The 25,249-nt window shown below is 43.7% G+C and overlaps 2 protein-coding genes across 7 annotated transcripts in view; both read left to right on the top strand.

Moving 5' to 3' along the window:
* GLYR1 (glyoxylate reductase 1 homolog) overlaps positions 1–14,344 on the top strand; it is a 49,201-nt gene extending 34,857 nt beyond the window's left edge. For all 6 annotated transcript variants that reach the window (XM_075566176.1, XM_075566170.1, XM_075566172.1 and 3 more), the window contains 6 exons: positions 41–151; positions 1,470–1,571; positions 3,478–3,640; positions 6,761–6,940; positions 8,074–8,198; positions 11,653–14,344. In XM_075566176.1, the coding sequence (XP_075422291.1) occupies positions 41–151; positions 1,470–1,571; positions 3,478–3,640; positions 6,761–6,940; positions 8,074–8,198; positions 11,653–11,727 (756 nt within the window). In that variant the 3' untranslated portion in view covers positions 11,728–14,344. The remainder of the gene's footprint in view (positions 1–40; positions 152–1,469; positions 1,572–3,477; positions 3,641–6,760; positions 6,941–8,073; positions 8,199–11,652) is intronic.
* A 5,250-nt stretch (positions 14,345–19,594) lies between these two features.
* ROGDI (rogdi atypical leucine zipper) overlaps positions 19,595–25,249 on the top strand; it is a 40,124-nt gene continuing 34,469 nt past the window's right edge. Inside the window, exon 1 of the mRNA XM_075566179.1 lies at positions 19,595–19,718. Within this exon, the coding sequence (XP_075422294.1) occupies positions 19,671–19,718 (48 nt within the window). The 5' untranslated portion in view covers positions 19,595–19,670. The remainder of the gene's footprint in view (positions 19,719–25,249) is intronic.

Raw genomic sequence — 25,249 nt, forward strand, 5'->3', positions numbered from 1 at the left:
TTGGCTGCTTTCACTGACTCCTGTGTTTCCCATTTCGCAGTGTGATTTGTTCATCCAGGAGGGGGCTAATTTGGGCAGAACCCCAGCTGAGGTGGTTTCTACCTGCGACATCACGTTTGCCTGCGTGGCAGATCCCAAAGCGGCCAAAGATGTGAGTTTGCGCTTCCTCTCTCCTTCACTTCCTTTTCCTTCCCCCTATTCAATTATCCAGTACATACATACGTTGTAACCAACATTACTTTATTTATTAGTGTTGTCTGCTCTCCGTTTGTGTGTTTTTACTGGGGGTTTTGCTCACTGATGGCCAATAGAAAGTCGCAATGGTTTTAAACTGTGCTTTATACAGGAAAAATGTATCCAGCTTTTTCTTACTCGTGTTTTGGATAATGACAGCATAAGTAACTAAATTAGAATAACTATATAACTTTACATAAAACTACTGACGTTAAGCATTACAAAAAGGTATTTTGGGGTATAATTGCTGCATTATGAGTGGAACTTTCCAAAGAAGCCACTCCTTTTGATACATGTTTAACTGTGTGACTGCTTTTTCAATTGCCACAGCAAGACCAGTTCTATTTAAGGTTGAGTTGAACTCCTCTACATCTGTCATTTAAAAGCTTACTCCTGGCACGTTATGTTCTTTCTTTAGGTTTAAAGTCAGGGGTTTCCAGAGCTGAACCGTGTTGCTTTCAGCTCCGGCACCCCCTACTTCCTGATATACTTACCTCGGAAGGTGGCGCCGGCATCTCTGCGCATTTTAAATGTCCTGCGTCACATGGACCAATAGGAAGCTGCAATGGATGATGTCAGGGCTTCCTATTATCCTGCGGAACATTTTAAAGCCGCAATATTGATAGCCCCGTCTGGGCTGCCATAAGCACCCGCTTCCGATGTAAGTATCTCAGGAAGCAGGGGTCCCCAGAGCTGACATTAAAGTGGTTCAGTTCTGGAGATCCCCTGCTTCAAACCTAATAAAAATAAAAACACACAAGGTGTCGCCAGGAGTGCCACTTTAATTAATACAAATCTATTACTTACAAAGAGTCCAATAGCAGACATCTTCTCCTATCTTTATTTTAATTATAAGCAGTGTCACAGCATTAATCATGAAACTTGTGTATCCATGCCTTATTCATGTCTGTGTTGTGTAGTTTCTCAAAATACCTTCAATAAAAAAAAAATATAGTACTAAAACCTTTTTTTGTAAATTAATTTGCTGATTTCTCTGCAATTAAAATGTTAACAAATCTGCTTATTTACATTTCTCATTAGAAACCATTTAAATAGTCATTTTACCTATTCCTACGAGCTCTGTGAGAATATATATATTTTTAAGAGTGTTGTGGTTTTCACTGAATACATTAGTTTGGGGGAGGGAGGGGCCTGCTTTAATGCTATCCCTGCTTCTGATAGTGAGGGTGTTATTAAACTTCATTGTATTCATTTTGTTTTTTTCCTTTGTGTAGCTTGTGTTGGGTCCCAGTGGGGTGCTGCAGGGTATCCGTCCAGGAAAATGTTACGTGGATATGTCAACAGTGGATCCAGAAACAGTGGCCGAAGTAGCTCAGGTAATCTCTGCACAATGACCAAAAGTCTCCTCGTCCACTCTTTGAGAGAAATTCCAGAGGGGTTCCTAGGTTTATGCCCGAGGTCACTGCAAGCCTCTCATAAGACAAATGTGATACAATCTGGTTTGTCTTACCTGGAAACCATTGTCTGCAAGCTGTGCAGCCTGTTTTCAGTGGTTTAATGGGGAAGCATTGGATTGTGCATACAGGATCGGGTTGGTCTGGTGACGTTAGGGACTCGTAAATTCTGACAAGGGTAAGCTGAGATGACCAGGGTCATGGCTGTGCCATAGAAGTCAGTCAGGAAAGTGACTGATGCCAAAATAGATTGTCGCCCTGCATTTTAAATAGAATGAGTGGGGAACATTACAATAAGGAGCTGGTAAAAGCAGCAGGGGTAGTCACTGCCCATGTTTATTGTACGTTGCTTCTCATTCTGATGAATGGACCAGAAGGTGTCTTTCCAGCACCGGAAGCTGTCCTGTGGCATATCACTGCTTTGTTAATATGGCCCTTAAAGTCTAATCATTACTTCCTGGTAAAACATTTTATAAATAAATAATTACGGAACTTTGTTTTGATGTATACATCAATCATATTGGGCCGTATTTTCCAAGTAGTCTTCTGCCATATAACTGCTTCCAGCGTTGGAAGATGACTTACATTGACTTGAATGTGCTGTGAGGCGTCTTCCAGCGCTGGAAGGTGTTTTTATGGAAGAAAAGACTGCTTGGTGAATATGGCCCGTTATTAGAATCCACAAGGGGGAGGAAAGCTTCCTTCTACCCTGAAAGTGGCCAGATAATGAAGCTGAAAAGTCCAATAAGCAGAAATATACAGTTACTTTCAGTAGAAAGCAGGGGGTGATGCCTGTTTTACAGATAGTTGCCAAAACCTTACCCAGACCACAGTGTCATTTTAGAAGGATGCAAGTAAAGTGGAGTTTAAAGGAAAAACGACAGTAGTCTAGTTTACTACGGACTGGGCTCGAAAAATACTATTGAGGGTCCCAAGTTACTGGGCGGCAAAGACCGTGGGTGCAGAAGAACCCCGTTTGTCTGTCAATTACACCTCTGCTTCCTGAAGTCACACCACCACAATAGTTGTGTAGCACTATGCAATGCATTGTGGGACATGACTTCATTAACGGCAGTGATTGGCATGCAGCTGGTCACCCATACTTTTTTCACTCCCCCAGGATGAGTGGATTTTTTAAAGCTCTGACTACAGCTGAGCTCAAAAATATCCACCTTGGTGCTCTCGGCCCACGGAAATAGTATGTAAATTCTCAAACTTGCATGACTTTTTTATATCTATATTTATATCTCTACTTTTTTAAAACCTCCTTTTTCCATTTAAAGTAGAAATCCCTGCTAGGAAAAAGTATACCGATGGCAGTGACCTGTTTTGGCACTATCAGGGTGATTGCCTTTTTTTTTTTTTAACCAAATCTGCCAGAAGTATTTTGTGTTGGTTGTAAACATGGTGATTGAAGACTTTGGAAGGGGTTTGATTTCTTGTGACTGCTTCCTTTGTGATGTCTGTGCAAACTTGTTAAACACAGAACCTACTCTCCCCGTATTAGCTCTCTCATAAGCACAAGGTGAAGAAAATACTTGGCTGGCAACCGACTATCACCTGACTGCGGTGTTCTTTAACTCAGAAACAGAAGAGGACTCCTCTTCCCTTTCCGTCCACTACAGATTGAGCGCACAATGCAATCTCCTCTATAACACGAGCACTCTTAAGGGCATGATGTAGCCAGACCCCATTACGTAGTGGCTACGTTTTAGAGCACCCAAAGTGTTAAGGAACCCAATTAAATAAAATAAATTAAATTGTTTACAAAAGGCATTGGGCCTGTTACAGGGATTACCCCTTTAACTTAATCTATCTCTTCCTCTAGGTGATTGTCTCTCGGGGCGGGCGCTTCTTGGAAGCCCCAGTTTCTGGTAACCAGCAGCTCTCCAATGATGGGATGTTGGTGATATTGGCAGCTGGAGATCAAGGAGTCTATGAAGACTGCAGCAGCTGCTTTCAAGCTATAGGAAAAGCATCATTCTTTCTAGGTAAGAATGCTGCAGGGATTCTGATGTGAGTTTACAGTGAAGACTTTCTTTAAGTGGCAGTCCCTGTTGGCTGACCAAAAAGAATAACATCTTAAGAATGTAATACGTTTCCTTAAACCCTTCAGTAGCTGATGTTCTTGCCATCCCTGTGGCCACGAAACCTATATGACAGCGCAATCCTGTGAGCGCTCACACAAGTGCAATTGGCCATCCTATGTAGCCCTGAACGCTCACTAGAAACGTACAAAACCGTCATAAGACTTCGAGGGTGCTGCCCTTCATGACTTGTGTTTGCTGTAAATAGTGCACTGAATGGGTTAACTCCCTCCTAGGAACAAAATGAGCTGCCAGCGTTGACATGTTTAACCCTTTACATGGTGGAGTGGCCTGCAACTCCATACAACAGCGGTGGTAAAAGGAGTTTGATATGGATGATTAACACCATTTTTACTAAAATTGGGCAGCCTTGCATATATATATTTTTTTTTTTTTGTAAGTCCTTCCTTTTAGTAATCTTTTAAAACCGGATGAGTTGACATGGGAGGGGTATTTGTCTATTCACTGACTCCTGCCTTCTACCTGATGTCACTGTGTGTTTAAGAAGCGTTGGCACGGGTATGAATCCCCTTCACCTCCCCCCATCTGTACTGGCTTTCTGACTAAGACACATGTGTTTTTAAATTGGCTGAAATAGACAAATGTTTGCTTCATATATGATAACATTGTTGAGGTGTTTACACAATGGGGGTTTTTTTTTATTACCTAAGAAGGATTGTGATTTTGAAACAAATGTAATCATTCTTCAAGTAAACGCTTAGCTCTTTTTGGTTTGTGTGAAAGGAAGACCTTTTCTTTTTCATCTAGGCTTCAAAATGGGGTGTTTGGGGGGTTAGTGAAGTATTTCTCAATGCATTGCCCATCGGTGCTGTCAGGAGGTTACCAAAGGGAGGGGAAGAGAAGGGATCTTTGTCTGTGCATTGGACATCCAGACATCGTACAGAAGCCCTAGGAAATCAAACCCCTACCAACTCTCCGCTGATATACATGTATTCGGCGCACCTAAAGGAAAGCATTTTCTCCGGATGCAATTATGTAAATCGTGTTTGATACTTTCTAAGGAAACAGATTACACAGATAAGTTGCTGATTTTAAAAAAGGACCTACAAAAATAACAGTTCAATATTTCTCTCGGGAAGTATTCAGCACCAATTTTTCTAATTGCATATTTTCACGATCGGCTGGTAATAGCCTCTAGCTTTCTTTACATACTAATAGAACATGTTGATGATGAGCAAGCGATATTAAACGTGCTCTTCCACCCCCCTGAATATGACCTACTTTAAAAGCTTGCTCCATGTGATCCTTTACCCCTTTGAGTGCCAGAAAATTGTGACTAAGGCTGAGTCCCCGCTGGCGCTGAGCACGCTCATGCTTGGAGAGTGCTCCAAGCATGAGCGCCAGGTGTCCTGCATTTACGCGTGGGGGAGGGTGGGGCATTGCGGGTAGTTGAGCGCGCTGGTAGTATAGTTTTTTTTTTTTTGTGCGTGTGTGCCCGTGCACAAGCACGCACAGCGTGAGCGGGGGACTTGTATATATCTGTGCCCGCTCAGCGCTAGCAGGGACGCAGCCTAAGGCTACGGTCCCAGTACCTCCGCTGCACGCGCGCTCGCGAGGCTGGCGGCGCGTGCAGCCGATTCCTCGGTCTGCAGTGAGCTGCAGGGAGACCGGGAAGGGGCGTGACGGGGGCGCGGCCATGACCTCACCCGGCAGGTTCGCCCTCATTGGCTGAACCGCCGGGGGCGTGGCCTATCGCTCCGTCGCGAGTCCTGCTATGAATTCTATTGAGAGCGGGAGAAACTCTCGCCACAGCGCTGCGGCCCCCCCTCGCAGCGGGCCCGACGCCATTGAGGGGAGGGCTCTCGTCCCTGCAGCGTCCACCACAGCGGGCGCTGCAGTAGCAAGCGGGACCAAAGCCCAATGATCTGAAGATGAGTCTCTTCTTTTCCTTGTTCTAGTCAGTGCTCCACAGTATCTTCCCGTGACATAGCTGCTACATCATAGGGTACTCAAGGAGTTAAAGCTGATTACAGACCTAATTTTTTATTTATTTTTTCCCCTTGCTGTTTAATTACATTTTTATTGAAAGAGCCTCAAAGCTTGCAGCGTGTCCCACATGACAACGCCTGTTTATTTTCACTTCCTCCACTTCGTTAGGCAGCAAACAGCTGTTTTCCATGCAGACTAAATCTTATCAGAAAAATAATGTCTATTAATCTAGGTTTTGGGCTCATGTTTTAGGAAAAAATAATAAAGAAAATCATGGAGCAATGGGAGAAACAAAAAAAACTAGGTACAATTAGACATCCCAACTGTACAGTAAAATAGAGGAACATGCAGGGGGGACGTACCCTTTAAACGGAAAAAAAATCAACATTCCCGTCAATACAGTGTACAGAACATTTTATGATCTCTTCTGTGCAAGATTTGGAAGCCTATAGAATGTGTACAAAATAAAGAGCTGTTCTGTAGACTGCGCCCTGGTGAGAGATTTTTCAAAATGATTATGAACCGGTTATGCAGTGCATGGCGAGAGACCTGGCTCCATCCGCACTCCTGGAATCATAGCAATATGGGCAGTAGCTACAACACCACACACAAGACTATCACTGACCCTCATACGGACACCTACAGTAAGAACTGCCTATATTTGTACTCCTTGCAGGGTAGTGGGCTTGATTACGTTGAAACGTTGCCCTGAAACTTGGACCTGGACAGGTGCTTTGCTTGCAATGGAGGTTGTTTGTTATACATCAGTGTGGTGTTCTGTAGTGAGTTGTGAATAGGCTAACAATACATAGTTCAGATATTGTATATACTTTTTTTTGTTTCCTCTTCTGATTTATTTTTTCTGTATATAATTAGATTTGTATTCATATTTTTGCAAAGGATAAATCAAACATTTCGTTCACTTTTTTTCTTTTTCCCTTGAATGCTGGAGAACTGCCCATAATAATGTGTATATGAGTAGGATACGAAAGGCAAAGTAAAGGTAATTGCTTAACTCTCCAGTCCGTCTGACATCATATACAGTAAGTGCTTGCTCTCCTTTTTGTCTTGCAGGGGATGTGGGCAACGCAGCGAGGATGATGCTGATTCTCAACATGGTGCAGGGCAGTTTCATGGCCACAATAGCGGAAGGCATGACCCTGGCTCAGGTCACTGGCCAGTCCCAACAAACCCTGCTGGACATCCTAAATCAGGGGCAGGTCGCCAGCATCTTCCTGGACCAAAAGTGCCAAAGTATGAGAACCCCCCCCCCATCCTTATTTCCGTAGGGCTGTTCTGATGATGGGGTAACAGTGGGAGAAGAGGTTACAAGTCTTCCTATCCATGCCTATTCTTCCAATGAGAGGCAGGGTTGGGCGACAACAAATGGCTCACATTAACCATATTAACCTGTTTAGCTGCCAGAGCGTCAGCAATTGATGCTAACCTATTTGGCAGCAGAAAATTTGTATTTATCACAATACAGAACTGTGTGCAGTAGGAAGAAGGTCATTTAACGTTTTTGGTTTTAAAATGCATACAAACTTTGGTTTTAAAATGTTATTACAAATGAAATATGGTGTTATTTTTTTACGTTTAAAATGAATAAAACGACCTTGCTTCCCCTACGCCTGAAGATCTGAAATGGGATTGGGATGAAGCAGACGTAGGCAAATGCAGTGAAGTGCAATTATCTGCCTTCTTTGGAGCTTCAGTGTCTCAAAGAAGTCATTCCACTAGCATATTCAATTTATTTTATTTTTTTAATGATTTGATCACAATACTGTACAGTAGGTGATGATTTCTCCCCCCCCCCCCCACTTAACCCTGATTTTATTTATTTTAATGTGTATTGTATGCCTAAAACCTAAATGAATGGGGCTACCAAGACCCTGACACTTAATGAATGACATTAGTAGAACTTTCTCTGTGATTCTTTCCATAAGATCCTTTTGTATTCTGCATGTTAAACATGGAGTCCGTGCTGCCTGGTGGAGTAGAGGGAGTCATCCTAAACCGCAGGCGTTGACATTTAGACACTATTATAGTCTTTTGGGGTCTTTTAAAATTATGGGTTGTTTGTTTGTTTTTTAAGAAACCACTGTTTCACACTACCATACTTACACAAAGCTGTATTTGGCATGTGTGTATGTATATATAACCTAAAAATACTGAACCTGTATCTAAAAAAAAAAAGCCCAGACTATAGGGACCACCACATTTTAGCCTATTTTTGAGTTCTATTGTACAGTGCTTTCAAAACATTGAACACACAAGCTTGTGTGTTTACGGTCAATATGAACTAATACGCAAAGGAAAAGTCGTACGACATCAGAATTCCTTATACAAACGCACATGTTTTTCTAACTGCTGTGTTTTGCTTTTAGACATCTTGCAAGGGAACTTCAAACCAGACTTCTATCTGAAGTACATCCAGAAGGACCTGAGGTTAGCTATTGCGCTCGGAGACTCTGTGAACCACCCAACCCCCATGGCAGCTGCAGCCAACGAGGTAACAAAAAAATGCATCCACTCGGCGCCCTAATATATCAAAGACCCTGCAGCATGTTACAGCAAAGCGGTCTGTGGCTTTCATTATGGTTAAAGGAACACTATCACATAACAGGCAAAACAAGAGCTTTCTTTAAACATCTTAATGTTGGCTTATTAATCCTTTCCGTACCGGCAAGTGGCAATCACGGTTGTGATGTTGCTGTGGTTACGTGACCAGAAGTACACCCTCCCTCCTCTGTCGTTGGCTCACGTTTACCACTCGTCTCCCCTATAAAACAAACCAAAAAAGTGATGACCCTCTCTGATACACCACAAGAGGGCACCCAATTGATTAAAGATTAATTCACCCGTAAACGGGCAGTCCCTCCTAGGACCAGTATACTTATCGCAGTGATCTGTTGGATGTTTGTAAGGATATGCTATAAACTGCCAAATGTCTGTGAGATTGAGGAAGCCAAAATACTTTTGCAAATGGAGAAGGTATCAAAACAGGGTCATGTTTGCATTATGGGTGATTTTAATTATCCAGGTATAGACTGGGGCAATGAGATTAGCGTTACAACAAAAGGAAACAGGTTTTTGGGGGTGCTTAAAGACCATTACGTGATCCAAATTATTGAGGAACTAACCAGGAGAGGGGCAATACTGGATTGGGTAATATCAAACCATGTAGAAGTAATGACAAATATTCAAGTCCCGGAACATCTGAGTAACAGTGATCATAACATGGTCTCATTTGAAATAAATTATCAAAAAACTGATTACTTGGGTTCAACAAAGACCTTAAACTTTAGAAAGGCAGATTTTAATAAATTGAAGACTAATCTACAAGGAATCTATTGGGATGTTTTTGTGGGGGGGGGAATGTGAAATGGGCAGTTTTTTAAAATCTTGTTAGCAAAGCACACTTTTATATGTATTACCCAAGGGTATACACTGATAAGGCACAAGTCTAAACCAATGTGGCAAATAAACAGGTAGAGGAATTGGAAATGGGATTTTTAAAGTCATAACGGACGGAGGCTTCATATCAGAATTATAAGGAATGTAACAAAAATTGCAAAAGGGCAACTAAATTAGCAAAAATGGATAATGAAAAAAGGATTGCAATAGAAAGATCAACCCTAAAGTTCTTTAAGTACCTTAATAACAAAAAAAAAAGAAAAGAAAATTGAAAACTAGTTGAAAGATAGACAACAGAGTTGTAATAAATTGAACTTTTTCATTTTCGGCTAAAGTTGTGAGTGGAGTACCTTGAGGATTGGTACTGTACCCCTGCTTTTTAACTTGTTTATTCATGACCTTGAGATTAGCATAGAGAACAAAGGTTCCATCTTTGCTGATGACACTAAATCAAGAATAAACAGCCAATTTACAAATTAAATGGGGATACATTTGGTGAATTTTTGATGGAGAAGTATTTAGCAGTGCTTGTAGTCAGCACGCTTGGCAATAATGCTCAAAGTCATGCAGTAGCTGCAAAGGTAAACAAGAGCTGATCTTGTATTAAACGAGGAATGAAAGTAAACATTATTATGCCCCTCTATAAAGCATTAGTACGATCACACCTTGAATATGGAGTACAATTTTGGGCACCACTCCTTAGAAAAAACCTCATGGAACGAGATTGTGCAGAGAAGAGCCACCAAATTAATAAAGGGGAGGGATAATCTGATTTATGAGGAGAGGCTAGCTAAATTAGATTTATTTACATTAGAAAAGAAGCGTCTAAGAGGGGATATGTTAACTATATACAAATATATTTGAGGTCAATACAAGGAGCTTTCAAAATACCTATTCATCCCAAGGACAGTACAAAGGACACATGGTCATCCCTTTTAAGGCTGCAGGAAAGGGGATTTCATCAGCAACAAAGGAAAGGGTTCTTACAGTAAGGGCAGTTACAATGTGGAATTCATTACCCATGGAGACTGTGATGGCAGATACAATAGATATCTTCAGAATTTTTTTGATATCTTTTTAGAAAGGTATACAGGGATATACCAAATAAGTAAACATGGGAAGGATGTTGATCCAGGGATTAATCCGATTGCCAATTCTTGGAGTTGGGAAGGAATTTATTTTTCCCTCTATGAGATATCATTGGATGATATTTTACTGGAGTTTTTGTTTGCCTTCCTCTGGATCAATATACTGTAAGTATAGATATAGAATAAAGTATCTGTCTAAATGTAGCGTAGGTTGAACTTGGACGTATGTCTTTTGTCAACCTCATCTACTATGTAACTATATGTAAATGCATAGACATGGAATGGGTTTGGGCATGAAGGGATTACCCTGTTTGCAGAGAAATGTGATGTAAATCCCTCCTGTAGCAATGTCCTGCCTCTGGTAGTGAAAGGGTTAATAGGTTGGCGCAGAAAGGGGTCATGAGTAAGGAAGCGTAGGAGAGGTGAGGGAGGGGAGGTTGTGTCCCAGGGTGGTGGGTGGTGTAGGGGTTAGGAGTCCCAGGTCTGGGAGGGCGCAGGACCTTGTTGGGGATTGTTACCTGGTTTTTGCTGCATGCAATCTGTCACAGAGCTGCCAGATGCTGTTCCCTCTCTGGAAACAGTGTGACAAAGAGGGGAGGGAGAAGGGGAGTGAGAGGATCCTGTGTGACAGCTCAGTGAGAGACTCCACATTCGGGAGCTGCACCTGCAAACCCACACTCCAGCACCAAGTAACACCGCGGTAATAAATCATCTCTGATATCGACTTACTGAGGGCTTTTATTACCGCAGACTTACTATGGTACTGGTATATTGCCCAACCTTGTCATACAATGGTCAATCACATTGTCATACTACGCTAGACAGCGATAGGGTTTAAGTGTCGGTCTCGCCTAGGCTGGCGGCTTTTGTCACATGCCAGATTGTGATCTGTTTTGGAGAAATATCAATATTTATTCCATGTTTTGGGGACTTATCAATGATGGCACTACATGCAAACAGTACAATATTTCAATGGATTGATGACTGCTCTCAGACAGTGAAGGGTGAATTTCAGCTTGGCTTTTTTTAGTTTACAAAGTGCTGTGTAAATAACACACATTTATATTTAAAAAAAAAAAAAAAACCTGAAGGGTTTACAATCATTATTGTTTGTACTGCAGTCAACAGTAAATGCACTAAAACCAGTGGTCTTTTCTCTCTCATGGCATCAGTCTTTTAAAATAAGCAAAGTAGTGATTGACCATAAACATGTAGACTTTAGGGCTCACGAGTAGTTGTCAGAAAGGACATTAGAGCAGGATTGTAAAAGCATTTGGTTAGAAAATAGTAGTTTTACGGTTGAAAATAAAAGGCTCCTAAAAATTGAAAATACTTGTGATTTTTATCATATAGTACCATCACATTTAAACCACTGTTTCCCTGTACTGGTTGGGTGTGCAGCTTTAAATTACATTTGTAGCCCTGATCCTCCCTGAATACTATACTTTTGTTCCCTTGCAGGTCTATAAGCGGGCAAAAGCATTGGACCAATCTGACAACGACATGTCTGCCGTATACAGGGCCTACATACACTAGGTCCTTCATTTCATCGTTTTGAGGATTAATTATTATTTCTATACCTTGTTTTTAACACACCACCAGTCCATCCCTGTCTCCCTTCTCATCCTCCTCCCTTTTTATTTTTTATTTTGTTCCAACCTTCAGCACCACAGCTCAAGTTCTTGTTACTTGTGAACACATCAGCTTTTTTTTTTCCCCCCGATGGCCCTAAGACGGGGAAGAGAAGAGGTGGGTGCTGGAATCCGACCAGCCTTGCACTAATTGCAACCATTCGTAGGGGAAGCTCGCTATCATTACTGTTTTTCTCCTCCCCTTCAGCATACTGGACCCCGTCCCTTTTTTCTTGGTAACAGTGGTGCGCAGAAGTACTAGTTGAAGCAAATCCCAGTGCATGATCATCCGCGGTTTCACCACTTCATTGTTCAAGGACATATGAACGTTGACTTGCAGACACCAGCATCCTGGTTTTAACGAGAATGTGTGTCCTCCAGATGACTACTTTCTGAGAAGATTCCTTACATAGTTCTATTGTGCACAATATTCTCTTGACCCCCTGCATTTTACTAATGCCCTTCATCTGCTTGTCGTCATTGTTTGGTTGCTGTACTGCTTTTTCTGATCTACCTATGTTGTTCCTCGCACCTCCATTCTTGTTACAAACTCTTGTGTTCTGTGCTGTATTGGTGAGGGTCTATCTAAGCCTTCCTGCTGGATGCTAAAGATAAATGTATTTGGTTAAGCCTATGAGTACTAATATCTGTATTACAACAGAGAAGTGTGGCTGCGTTGTGTATTGCAATATCTTGCAGTGAACCAACATGATTGTACTTGTACACATTTTCAGTAGATCTTCCGGTTTTCTGGAAGAGAAGAAACTTGTGCAGTTTGCAGGCTCATGCACCGCAATGTTTATGTACAACGTTCATGTTGGTCCATTAAAAATATCACAACTTGCAATGAACATACATTAACAAGATTCCTGTCAGGATATAACATTTATTTGACTGCGTTATGTTACTTGCACATTTTCACCTTTTCATTACTTATCTTGAAAAATGTTAGCTTTACTTAAAGCTACTTTAAGTAAATACAAAGTGAATGGTAATTACGGTAGTTGTGTTCCTCCCCCCCCCCCCCCCTCCCCTCATAGTCACAACTGTTCGTGGTAGAAAATGTTTCAGTAAGTCTATTCTGAGAAGCAAAGCTAGATCTCTCAAGGGCCGTGGCGTAGACCCGAATTAACGAGAATTAGAAATACATTGAGCCACACCTGCAGGAAATATTTGTAATGATCAGCAAATACAACCTGTGGTGTTGACATGTTACGTGTGGCATTCTTCTTACCCAATCATTGCAGTCGCCACCCAGTGCCATTGCCCTCTCATTATTAATGGCAGCTATTTTGTTGTTCTTTTTACAGTGAGAACCGATTTTTCTTTAACTTAAAACCTTTACCATTTTAATGTCTTTATTTATTTAATTTTTTTTTAATTAGCTTTTATTGTGCTTTTGAATTCACTTTTTCTTTTAATGGAAGGACATTTTCTTTTCTATTATGGACAATTCCTTCTTCCAATAAGCTATAAACACAGCACACTGGGAGGGTTGATTAATGCTCAATGAATGTCAGGAGTGGCAGAACTTCATGTTAAATGTATGTTTAGTGCTTTAGTTCTGTCCACATGCATCTCACACACAAAAAACCTGAGCTGAAATTATGCAGTATATAAAGAATAAAATAGTGACTGAATAGGGAAATTTAAATATTTTTTGCAAGCTGTAAAGGTGATCATCCTCCTATCTTACTGATGTAAGGCTGTGTCCATTGACAATAGGTCTTGGTGATGTTTCTGACCTAGTAACGCAATGCAAGTTCAATGTAGAACTAGATGACTTGCACATTTAATCCAAAACTACTGTAATTTAGGTGCTTTTGAGTTATTTGACAATATAGAGATGTGATGCTGTATAATGGTCAACAATCTCTTTAGGTGGCTAAAGGAGAAGATGATTACTCTACATTTATCTTCAATCTACTTACTGTAGTTGCCAAGTAATTTGGTCTGGTGAGCACTGTTCATTTTTTAGTTTGATTTTGCATGTTAGAGCTTTTAAACATTAAGGTCCATATTTACTGAAAAGTGCTATTCTATAAGACACCTTTCGACCTATAACAGCCCTTTCAAGTGAATAGGCTAGAAGCTGTCTTTTTAAGGTATCCCGTAGAAAAAGCACTGCTTACTAAATATGGCCCTATTTGTTTTGCGTGTTGGTAGCTGAAGGTAACAACTAACCTACAAACACTTTGGACCTTGTGAATTGCCAGTTACTGAATAGATTTTGTCTTTGACAAAATGGGCCATTCAGTGTTCAAGCAAAGGACACAGGGATTATAAAGAACAATCTGGAAGGATTTTATGGATGGTATACTGCAGGTGACCCGAAAATGTTGCTTTGGCATAACCATTATTTTGTCATACAACATCGCTTCTTAAGAGGCATTCAACGCTCTTTTGTGGAAAATATAATGAACACACAAGCTTCTTACTTTAGGTTTTTATTTTCTGTTTAGGTTTTTTTTTCTGTTTTTGATGCTTAACTGTTGCCTGCCTAAGATTTCTGATCACACACACACCATACCTTTTCTCCCTACCACCGCAACGACTGCTTTCCTGCTGATCTGATTTATTGAATAACAAGGTTTTCAATTATTTTATTATTATTTTTTGTCGCAGGCTGGGGGAGTTGTGAAAGGGGTGGGACTTTTATGTTTTATAATTAACGTTTTGTCATTCAAAATAGTGTGGTATATTGGGTGGGAGGGGTGGGTAATAAGTGAGTTTTGTGCAATTAGCAATGCTGGCAAAAATAAAGCCTTCCTTGGTAAATGTGTCCTGTGGCTTTTTTATTTATTTATTTTTTAATGTGTCCCTGTTGGCATGATACAAGGATGTCTGCATGAGTGTTTCTGGAGTGCAAGATCTCATTCAATTCCAGTGGTCAAAGTGTAATGGTACTCCAATATACAGAATATCACTTTTTATTTACACACCTATAGTACCACTACCTTTTTAAATAAACTTTCAATTTCCCTTTAGCACTCTAAGTTTTTTTCAAGAAGAAAATACAAAGTAGAAAAGTTTCTTTAAAATAGTAAAATGCTTAAGTGGTGGGAAAAGGGAAGGGAGAAATTTAGACAAAATACAAAAAAAGAAAGGTAGGAGTGGGTGAGGGTCATTTATCTGCAATAAGACACATTCCAAGCATTAACAACAATGAGGTCGCCACAGTTTTTTTGGCTGGTATTCAAACTTCCTCCAGTGGGTTAGATCAGCGGTGCGCAAACTTTTTGCGCTTAGGCCCCCTTCCTGGGAGCCACAGCATCGTGCCCCCCCCCTCTTCCGATGGCTGTGCGTCAAATGACGTCACGGATCATGTGCCCCACCTCGTCATTTGACGTGCGTTGCCATGGCGACACGTCGCCGAAGGCCTGGCTGGCAGCAGGTAAGGGCATTTAAATTAAATGTATCGCAGTGGGGAAGAGCGCTGGGCCTCTGTAACCGCCTGTACGACCCCCCCTACAAATTCACCTGTACCCCCCCCAGTTTGCGCACCGCTGGGTTAGATTGATATTGTTGCGTTGTGCAAGAACCAGGGGCCCCAGATATCTACACATTTGCTTGTGGTATCATGTAAATATGATATTTTTTCCATGTAGGTGATAGCCAAAATGTTGTTGCATCCGTGTTCAAAAGGTGCAAGTAATGACTTTATTTCATATAGTACTTATATAGTACATTTCTCCCAAATGGAACTTGCACGATACGCAGCACATAAGAACTTGTTGCAGACCGTTCCTGCCCAGCTGAGCTTACAATCTGATTTTGGTGCCAGAAGCACAGGGAGATAATGACTTGCCCAAGGTCACAAGGAGCTGACACTTGGAACTGAACCCGGTTTCCCTGATTCAAACTGTAATTGTTCAGAGTCTGTGTCTTGAGTAACATTCAAGATATTTGTTTTTGGTTGTACTAGATTCAGGATTGGGTTACTTGATATAATGGGGAATCTTGGGTGGGAAATTTGTCAAGTAAATCTTTCATTAGTGGAACACATAGTTTCATGGTTGTTTAATCTTGGGCCATGCTCGCCATATACGTAATATGGATCCCGGGCCATTGCTTCCACGCCAACAGAGGGGAAATGTTTTTGAAATGGGTAAAGTCTGACCAGGGTACAATTTGTACATTAGTTTTTTTTTCCCCCCTTTGATAACACAAATTGAGATTTTTGGAGATCGACTACCAAATTTCCTGCCAGTCCTCCCAAGTCCAGAGAAACATTAGATCTTTCTCCCATGCCAACATATATTTATCTTTTGGAAGAGTGAGTATTTGGAAAACTAACTTTTGAATAAAGTACAGTATTGAGGTGACTCCTTTTTGGTGAGATTTTAGGATAAACACCAGGACTCGCATGGAGAGATGTTGGGGTTCTAAAGAAAACCCCCCCTTTTTTTTTTTTTGGTATTTTTTTTAAAGCTATAATATAATTGACATCTTTCTACAGTCCAAAAAATCTTTCCTTCAATGTTTAATATAGATTTTTCTTAATCCATCTTCAGTACCAATTTTTTTTTTTGTTCACTGAGTGCAACCTCATGTCACTCTTGTCCTGTACGCTTCCCCCCCCCCTCCCTATAACCTCTTCACCCCAGCCCCTCATATCCCTCTTTCTTGTCTTATTGTTTCTCCCCTGCCTCTCACGTTTTTCCTGTACATTGTTCCTTACTGCCCACATTCTTGACTGCCTTTATATAACATCTCTTCCCATGTTTTTTTTCGATAATGTTGGTTTCCTCCCTAATGTCCCTTTCTTTCGCTCTGCAAAACATCTGTCCTACCCTTTCACCTATTTTTTATATATATATATATATATATATATCTTCCCAACCATCATGTCCCTCTTTCCTCCTTTTTATACCTTTTTTTTATTTTTTTATTTCTGTCTTCCCTAATCCCTACCCCACTCCCCAATAACATCCCTCTATGTGCCCTATTTTATTTGTTACTCTTCATGCCAGCAAATTAGATGTGGCATTTAACCGATTCTGCGGTGGAGAGGCCAGCAACACAATAAAACGAGGTCAACATGATCAGAAGCTCGTGGTGGTAGACTACAGGGAAATGTGAAGAAGTACTTCATGGTAAGGATGGAGGATTCGTTCACTAGACTGAACAGAGATGGTAAAGTGAGGGAAGTAAGAAATACTTGGGATAGATGTAAGGCTATCGTAAATGTAATAGAACGCCATGGTTCAAATAGTGTCTGAGATTATACAGCAACTTGGAAAATGAGTACATGATGTGGACCAAGTGTTTTATTTGCTGTCATTCTGTTTTTAAGCTATACAGAAGCATGTAACTCCACGAAAGAAGGGGGTTTACGGAAATGTGGTACTGTTACAGCTTTAAAATGTGCAAAGTAGGGATAATCTAAATTGTAATGTCCAGAAATGATAGTGTATATTTAAAGCAGCACGTGTGGCAATCGAGTACATGGAGAGTAAATTGCATTCAGTATGAACGTTTCGTACTGATTTGGGGATTTTTTTTTATTCAGGTTAAGAGACTGAAACTGCGCTACGTAAAATCTGTGCTGACGTCACGAAATGCCTGAGAGTGTCCGCTCTGCCCTGCAGAGTCTGTAAATACATTTAGCATAGGTTGAATGTGATGGACATTAGTTTTGTTTCAACCGCCTCTACTAGTTAACTCTCTTTCTATGCACCAGGACCTTGAATGGATTGTTATAATCAGGTAGTCCTCGCTATCCAAAGTGTCAATTTACAATGAATGGCATATCCAACGCTTTACAATGCCACCCTACAGGCAACTTTTCGATGCCTGAATGTGTTATCCAATGCCCACCGCCACTGATTAACATGGGACTCACTTTACAACGGTTTCATTATCCAATGCTATTTCTGTTGGATAACCGAGGACTGCCTGTATATTGACTACATATTAAATTATTTGCAATTCTTAAATGTGTTGCAAGCCCTGTGAGTGCTGGTCACCTATTGTACTTGTGTATAATTAAAACCCTATATGTTTGTAATTGTAACATTAAAAAATATATATATAAAATTATTATTATATATATATTTTTTGTGGGGGCATAGCCAGTGTAACCAACCCCACATTGATGACACCCATTAAGGTTGAAACGGCTGTCTGTGGGTGGGTTTATGCATCTTAACCCTAGCTGTGCTCGAAGTTGTGACCATGCAGTAACCTTAAGCCTATAGGGAACCATGCAAAGGTGGCACTGTGTGCTCATTTGCATGTCATTTCCCAGAATCCGTTGCTGCAGTGAAAGTGCTGTGTGCTGGGTGATAATGGTGAAAGGCGGGGTTGCAGACCTGTCTAAGACATGCAAATGAGCATACAGTAATATTTCCATTACACACACACCCACCACCACCACCACCACCACCACACCCCCCCCCCCCCCCCCCCCGTGCTTATAGTGCCTGGCGAAGCCGCGCCAAAACAAATACATTGGATCTGTCGCATGCGCTTACAGTAAGCGCAACGGAGCGACAGAGCTGGAAAAAATGTTGAAGTCAGTAGAGTTTGATTTTGGGAGAGACAGTCGCCACATGTGAATGTCTCTACACCAGTCACAGAGCGCCTATTGCACTCTGGCCGCCCCCTTCGTGACGTCACTGGCCTTGTCGCCAGCGACGTCGCTCCAAACCTAAGTGTAAGGCCTCGGTCCCGCTGCGCTCGTTGGCGCGGGCGGCAATGTAGCGAGTTCCCCACCAGCAGGGGAATCCTCGCGAGCCGGTCCCGGTCCCCACTGGCTGCACAGCTGACTACATGCTGTGGCGCGTCAGCCGCTAGGAGACACAACAGAATGGTGTTTCCTAGCGTTGACGCGTCACGTGGTGTGGCTGTGAGCCAATGGGGAGGGGAGGAGGAGAGGCTTCGGGGAGCAGGGAGGAGTGTGGAGTGAAAGCAGGTGTGTGTGTGTGTGTGTGTGTGTGTGTGTGTGTGTGTGTGTGTGTGTGTGTGTGTGTGTGTGCGCGCGCGCGCCCGCGCCTGAGTGCGTGTGTGTGTGCGCCTGAGTGCCTGCATGTGTGTGTGTGCATGTATGAGTGCTCCAGCCCGAGTCCGTGGGGGGAGAGTAGCAGGTCCCTCCTGCAGTCCGTGGAGGGAGGGGGGGGGAGAGTAGCGGGTCCCTCCTGCTGCCAGTGGAGGGGGGGGGGGGGGAGAGTAGCAGCTCCCTCCTGCAGTCCGTGGAGGGAGGGGGGGGAGAGTAGCGGGTCCCTCTGCTCAAGCCACGCCCCCCCCTCCCTGTCAAACCTCCCGCTCCCTACAGACCGCATATCGCGGTCTGTGTATCTCAGCGCACCGCCCGTATGCAGCGCGGGAGCGCTGACTCTGGGAGCGGGGCCTTAGCCTAACTTGTGACGGGTGATGTCATCAGTCATGTTGCCGGCTCTATAAACGCGGCATTAGGCTGCGCTTATAGTGCCGGCGACGTCAGGCTTCGGTCGCTGGAAAAATCAAATTGAGATGCGTTCCAGGGTCTGCGCTGTCGCACCTACTATAGGGGCACGCGACAGCGGCAATGTGTTTATTTTGACGCAACGTTGCTGGCACCATAAGAACAGCCTTAACACGTCCCTGCAGCAGCTGGCTACCAGCCAATCAAAATCGGTTATACCGATGTAACGTAACAAAGGAGGCAGATCTTACGTCAGAGAAAGGACAGAAGAATGACTGCACAATAGCGCAAGGCGTCTTTGTCCAATCAGCGAGGCTTGCGTTGCTAGGCGCTGGGCAGCGATTAGGACCAGGACCAATCGGAGGAACCCGACAGCGGGGGGCGTGGCCAGAGCGGCTATGTAGTGGGCGGTTCCGCTCGCGCTATACACACTACGGCTCAGGATGGCGACATTAGCGGCTGGCACGAGCAGCGCGGAGAGGAGCGTGCTGGTGAGTGACCCCCCCGCTGCAGGTACAGGTCCGGGGGCTGCCGCTGTGCTGTCAGCAATGTGCACACATCACTGCCCTGGGAGACCCGGCAACAGCGGCGTGTTGTTATGCTACGTCATAAGGACGCATATAACAGATGGTAGCCGCACCGGGAGCGGGTAATTACAATGAGGGGGGTACAGAGATGCCCAGGCTGCTGTACATTCAACCCTCTCTCCTGCCGATACTGACGCGGCCTGACTGGCTCAGCGCACAGATGTATATCTACACCTGGATATATACAGTGCTCTGACTGCACACATGTGTACTGTTATATCTGCGTATATTTATCTTGTGTGTATAACTTTGTATGATATATATATATATATATATATATATATATATATATATATATATATATATATATATATATATATATATATATATATACATACACAGAATTTAAAAAAATTGTGTGTATTATTTTTTTTTTATATATATATATATATGTCAGTCAGCACTCCAATAGCAATTGATATTTGTAGGTGCAAGTCCCATACAGAAAGCTATATATATTTTTTTTTATTATTATTATTATTTTTGTAGTGTATGTGTCATAGGACAAGCTTTCGAGAGTTCTCTCTTCCTCAGGTTGGCCGAAACTCTCGAAAGCTTGTCCTGACATAGTCCAAATAAAAAAAGGTATCACCTAATACTGAAGAACATATTTATTCTGCCCTATTGCAACTGGACTAACACAGCTATTTCCGGTGTGTGTGTGTGTATACAATAGTGAAATGTGTCCTGTCCCACTGAGCTAATAGTCGGTGTATGTATACTCTGCAGTAAGCCGACCATATATCTCAGTTCTAATAAATGTTTGCACTATGCAATGAGACAATATATGGAAATTCTAATACGAGAAGTGCAACAAACGTTAAGGCCAACAATAAGAAAGTCCACCCCTGCCCCAGAGAATTTACAATGTAAGTGCTGTTTTGGGACACTTGCAGAGACCGTAGGAGTAAGTGCTACTTGCACTCTCTAGTCCCCATTTGTCTCAACACACTCCACATTCACCACCACCACCTCGTCACAGAGCAGCCTAGCCCTTTTTCCCCCAGTTCTCATATAACGCACTCATCCCCTTTCTCAATCACACACTCCACATTCATGGCGGGGATGCCGTGATCCACCATTCCTCTCTCTGGGCCGTGCTGAAAGAGGAGAGTGAGTGGAGGTGGAGCACAGCCTTTCTTCTCCAGCAGTGTTGCCCATTGGAAGCGTGGCACCCTTGGCAGATGTTCACGGCACCCTGGCAGAGAAACACTGGTGTAAAGAGGAGAGGTCCCAGGACAGAGCTCTAAATTGCCAACAAAAAGATCAGCAGAGGAAGAAAATATGCCAGTAGGTCTAAAGCGTCTTTAATCTCTTGAGTGCCCGGTCACATGCCCTGTATGTCATGAGAGCTGGCCACTACTGGCCCTATGAGGCAGGAAATGCCCTGTTGCTAGTTTTCTAGGGGGGATTGCGTTCATTGGACGGGTGAACACAATCGTTGGAGGTGGTGCCTCCTCCACTCCCATTCATGTCACCAGGGTCCTGCCTGCGACTACATTATCCCAAGCGATGACATGGTCATGATCCTGGAAGACCACCTTCCAGCACTCCAGATATGCACTCTGGGTTCATTTATACACAGTGAGTCTACTCCCTTGAGATCTCATCCTGTCCTAAGTGACACAAAGATAGCGAGTCACATGATTGCTTCTCCTTGTGGATGAAGTGGAGTGATATTTTTCTTTAGCTTTTACTGTATATTCATGCCCTTCACGGCCAGTTTGCAACTCATTGCTTTCTTTCTCTGGCAGAGAAGAGGTTAAGCGTTTTATAATTTGCCTATTCCCCATATTTGCCATATTGGTAGGCGGTTAAAAAAAAGTTATTGAGCAGTAAGTGAGAGAATAAGGATGTGGGCTGCATGTACAAAACTGACAATGGTTAACCCAATGGCCATATTTATAGTTGTATGTATCAAATAGTGGCGCACACACAAAGTGTGTGTGTATATAGTATGTATGTATGTATTCATTCAGTGTGACTGGACATGATCTGCAATATAGAAAAAAATAAATTGTTAAATATTTTCATCTGTAGAGTTTTTGGAACAAATCGGTCACTGTATCATTGATGAAAGATGCCATTTTGTTAGTTTTGCTAACTTTTTACATGCTTGTGGAAATTTTAAAAGCTTTGAATAACTTGCTGATATCAATTCTTCACTGTGACGGTTAAATATTGACAGAAGATTCTTAGTTTCTGCAGCTGTATATTTATTTTATCCTCCTGTAGCCTGTCTAGTTAAACCATGCGGGATCTGCAGCTCTCAAATGCTTGAACAGTTTGTCTTTAACTCGGAAGTTCTTTATTGAGGTTTCTGCTTAAAGGGAAGATATTGTAGCAGGTAAAAAAATATTTTGAATCAACTTGGTGTAATTGACTTTCTTTGAAAGATTTAGTCACCAAGAAGGTAATGATTTATTTTCTGAAAAATTAATTTCTCTGGGAACACTGAATGCAAGGCTTACCGTTATCAATCCAACTTTTTTTTTTTTTGAGGAAAAATTAGGAATGAGACATTTGGTTACTTTTATTAGATACATCAGAATAGTATACAATAATATATATCTTTGTTACCACCAGAAGTATGTAGGTGGATGTGGATCATCAATATAGATGGTCACCCTCTGCATATTCTATTTTTTGCATTTAATTTTCATAGTCAATTCAGACATTTCATGGACAGTTAGTCGGCAAATTGGGTACAGGGGATAAAAGGGCTGGTGATTTTGAAATAGAACGGCAGCACATAACTCGCGCCCTTTGACTGCCCTTTGGCTACGTCAAAGGCTGTCCACCTTTTTTGGGGGCGACGCAGCTATAGACTGGAACCACAGCTGCATGCAATCTGACCACCTTCAAAGTCCTTTGTCCTCCGGGGTCATTAACATTCCAGTGGGTAGTGTTGGCAAAACACATCGCAGTAGAGACTGTCAAAGACTGTCGCTGTTTTATCTGTTAATGACATTAGATACAAATTTGTGGAACACTATAAAGCTTTTGGTCGCAATGGAAATGTTGGAAATGTAAAGAGAGGGCCTGCCTGTGCCTGTAATGACAAGCATGTGGAGCAGTAAAAAAAAAAAGCTGTGCACGCGCATAGTAAGTGAAACTTCTTTGACTTTTGTCACAGAAATTGTATTTGTATTGGTGATGTTTTAATTAAAAATCAAAATACAATTTCATTGACAAAACGCAAATAAATTTGACTTAGAATGTGCGTACACATCCCTTGTATTTGCACTAAGCGTGATTTCCTCGTGTGCGTGATTTCCTCGTGTGCGTGATTTCCTCGTGTGCGTGATTTCCTCGTGTGCGTGATTTCCTCGTGTGCGTGATTTCCTCGTGTGCGTGTGACTGTGTGTGCGTGCGTGTGCGTGCGTGACTGTGTGTGCATGCGTGACTGTGTGACACTGTGCGCGCGCGTGTGACACTGTGCGCTCGCGCGCGACTGTGTGCGCTCGCGCGCGACTGTGTGCGCTCGCGCGCGACTGTGTGCGCTCGCGCGCGACTGTGTGCGCTCGCGCGCGACTGTGTGCGCTCGCGCGCGACTGTGTGCGCTCGCGCGCGACTGTGTGCGCTCGCGAGAGCAACTGTGTGCACTCGCGAGAGCAACTGTGTGCGCTCGCGAGAGCAACTGTGTGCGCGCGCGAGCGACTGTGTGTGCGTGCGTGTGTGTGACTATGTGTGCTTGCGTGTGACTGTGTGTGCGTGTGACTGTGTGTGTGCGTGTGACTGTGTGTGTGCGTGTGACTGTGTGTGCGTGCGTGTGACTGTGTGCGTGCGTGTGTGTGACTGTGCGTGACCGTGTGCGTGCGACTGTGTGCCTGCGTGACGTATGCGCAGCCCCCCTGCACCTCACATATCCCCCTAACCTATTCACCCCCAATACAGCTCCATGAATCCCACCCCAATACCCCCTGCTCTCCCCCTAATGATACACCCGAATAACCCCTGTCCCCCACCCCAAATGATATAGCCACACCAATACCCCCTGCCCTCCCCCTAATGATGCACCCCATCTCCCCAGTCCGGGCACGCACTCACCGGGCTGCAGGAAGAGGCTGCCCCAGACCCTTCCCTCCCGCACCGGGCTCCGTGTCACCCCCTCCCGCATGAAGCTCCTCTCCTGGGCGGCCGTGGCCAGCAGGCGGCCGGACGGCTCGTGGGACTGGTACAGAGCGAGTTCCAGGCGGAAGGGGGTCTGCACATCCCCCCGGAGCAGCCTCCTGAAGGGAGTCCATGGCTGCAGGGACCACCGGAGCCCGTCGGGCTCTACCCCACAGAAGCTGCCGCCCTGCAGGGCCGGGGAGCGGCTCAGCTCCAGCTCCCCGCCCGGTACCGGCCCAGGGAGGTGAAGGTCTCCCCGCCTTCACCAGTCACAGTCACCTCCTGCCCGGAGCTCAGGCCTGAGACTGACCTGCAGCGGCTCATCCCACAGGCAGCGTACGGGGGAAGCCTGCAGGGACACGGACAGGAGAGGCTGCGGGAGATCAAGGCCTGCAAAGGGCCCTGGGGAACAGTGTGGGCTGCAGTGTCCCTGTGAGGAGAGCCGTGGCGTCTTGAGCGTCGCCATGACTACCGTGCTGCATCATTACTGCGCATGCGCGGCGCGGGCGTGTGGGGGGAACGGCGCCGCTGCCAGACGCATGCATGTTTTTCCACTGCATCCCCATGACTACTGCGCATGCTCGGCCTGGCAGCGGACATGGGGGAACGGCGCCACTGACAGCCGCTTCTGCGCATGCTCAGCCCCCTCCACCTCACCATTCGCCATTAGTAATGCGCATGCGCACCATTGCAGCGGACGTATGGGGAGACTGGCGGCCGTTAGGAGCGGCGCTGGTCGCTATCGCCGCCGGCCGCCGCATATGTGATCGGCCGTGTGGGGGGAGCAGCGCCCGTTAGGAGCGGCGCCGGCGGCGATAACAGCAGGCGTGTGGGGGGAGTGGGATGGGGAGCCGTGACGTCACTTCCGTTTCACATTTCGCCCCCAACTCTCCCGTTTTACCCCATCAGAATAGGTGCCACTAAAGAAGTTTCACTTCAAAAAAAAAATGATGAGAACTTGCTTATGCAACAGGCTTCCATAAAAAGATCCAATAGTCCTTAAAGTGACAATATTACTTTAAAAACAATACTATTTTGGATTCTACTGGTCGTGTTAAATTAAATCCTCAGATAATTAGTCCTTTTTCAGCTGCTTGGCTAATGATAGAATCATAACTTTCAGCCATGTAAAAAGTGCCTATTGCCGCATTGCCTGTAGATGCAACTTGTATAACCTTTTTGCTGCCTTTGTACTGTACCAGATACTTTGTTCCATTAATGCTCAATTGGTTTGCTAAGCCATATCGAAGTGAAGGCTCATCCACCTCCAGTTTGTCACCCAAGGGTTGGTCGTGACCATAGGATCGCACTTGGGTGCTGCT

Source organism: Ascaphus truei, chromosome 11 (genome assembly GCF_040206685.1).
Source record: "Ascaphus truei isolate aAscTru1 chromosome 11, aAscTru1.hap1, whole genome shotgun sequence".
In the NCBI taxonomy this organism is placed as follows: domain Eukaryota; kingdom Metazoa; phylum Chordata; class Amphibia; order Anura; family Ascaphidae; genus Ascaphus; species Ascaphus truei.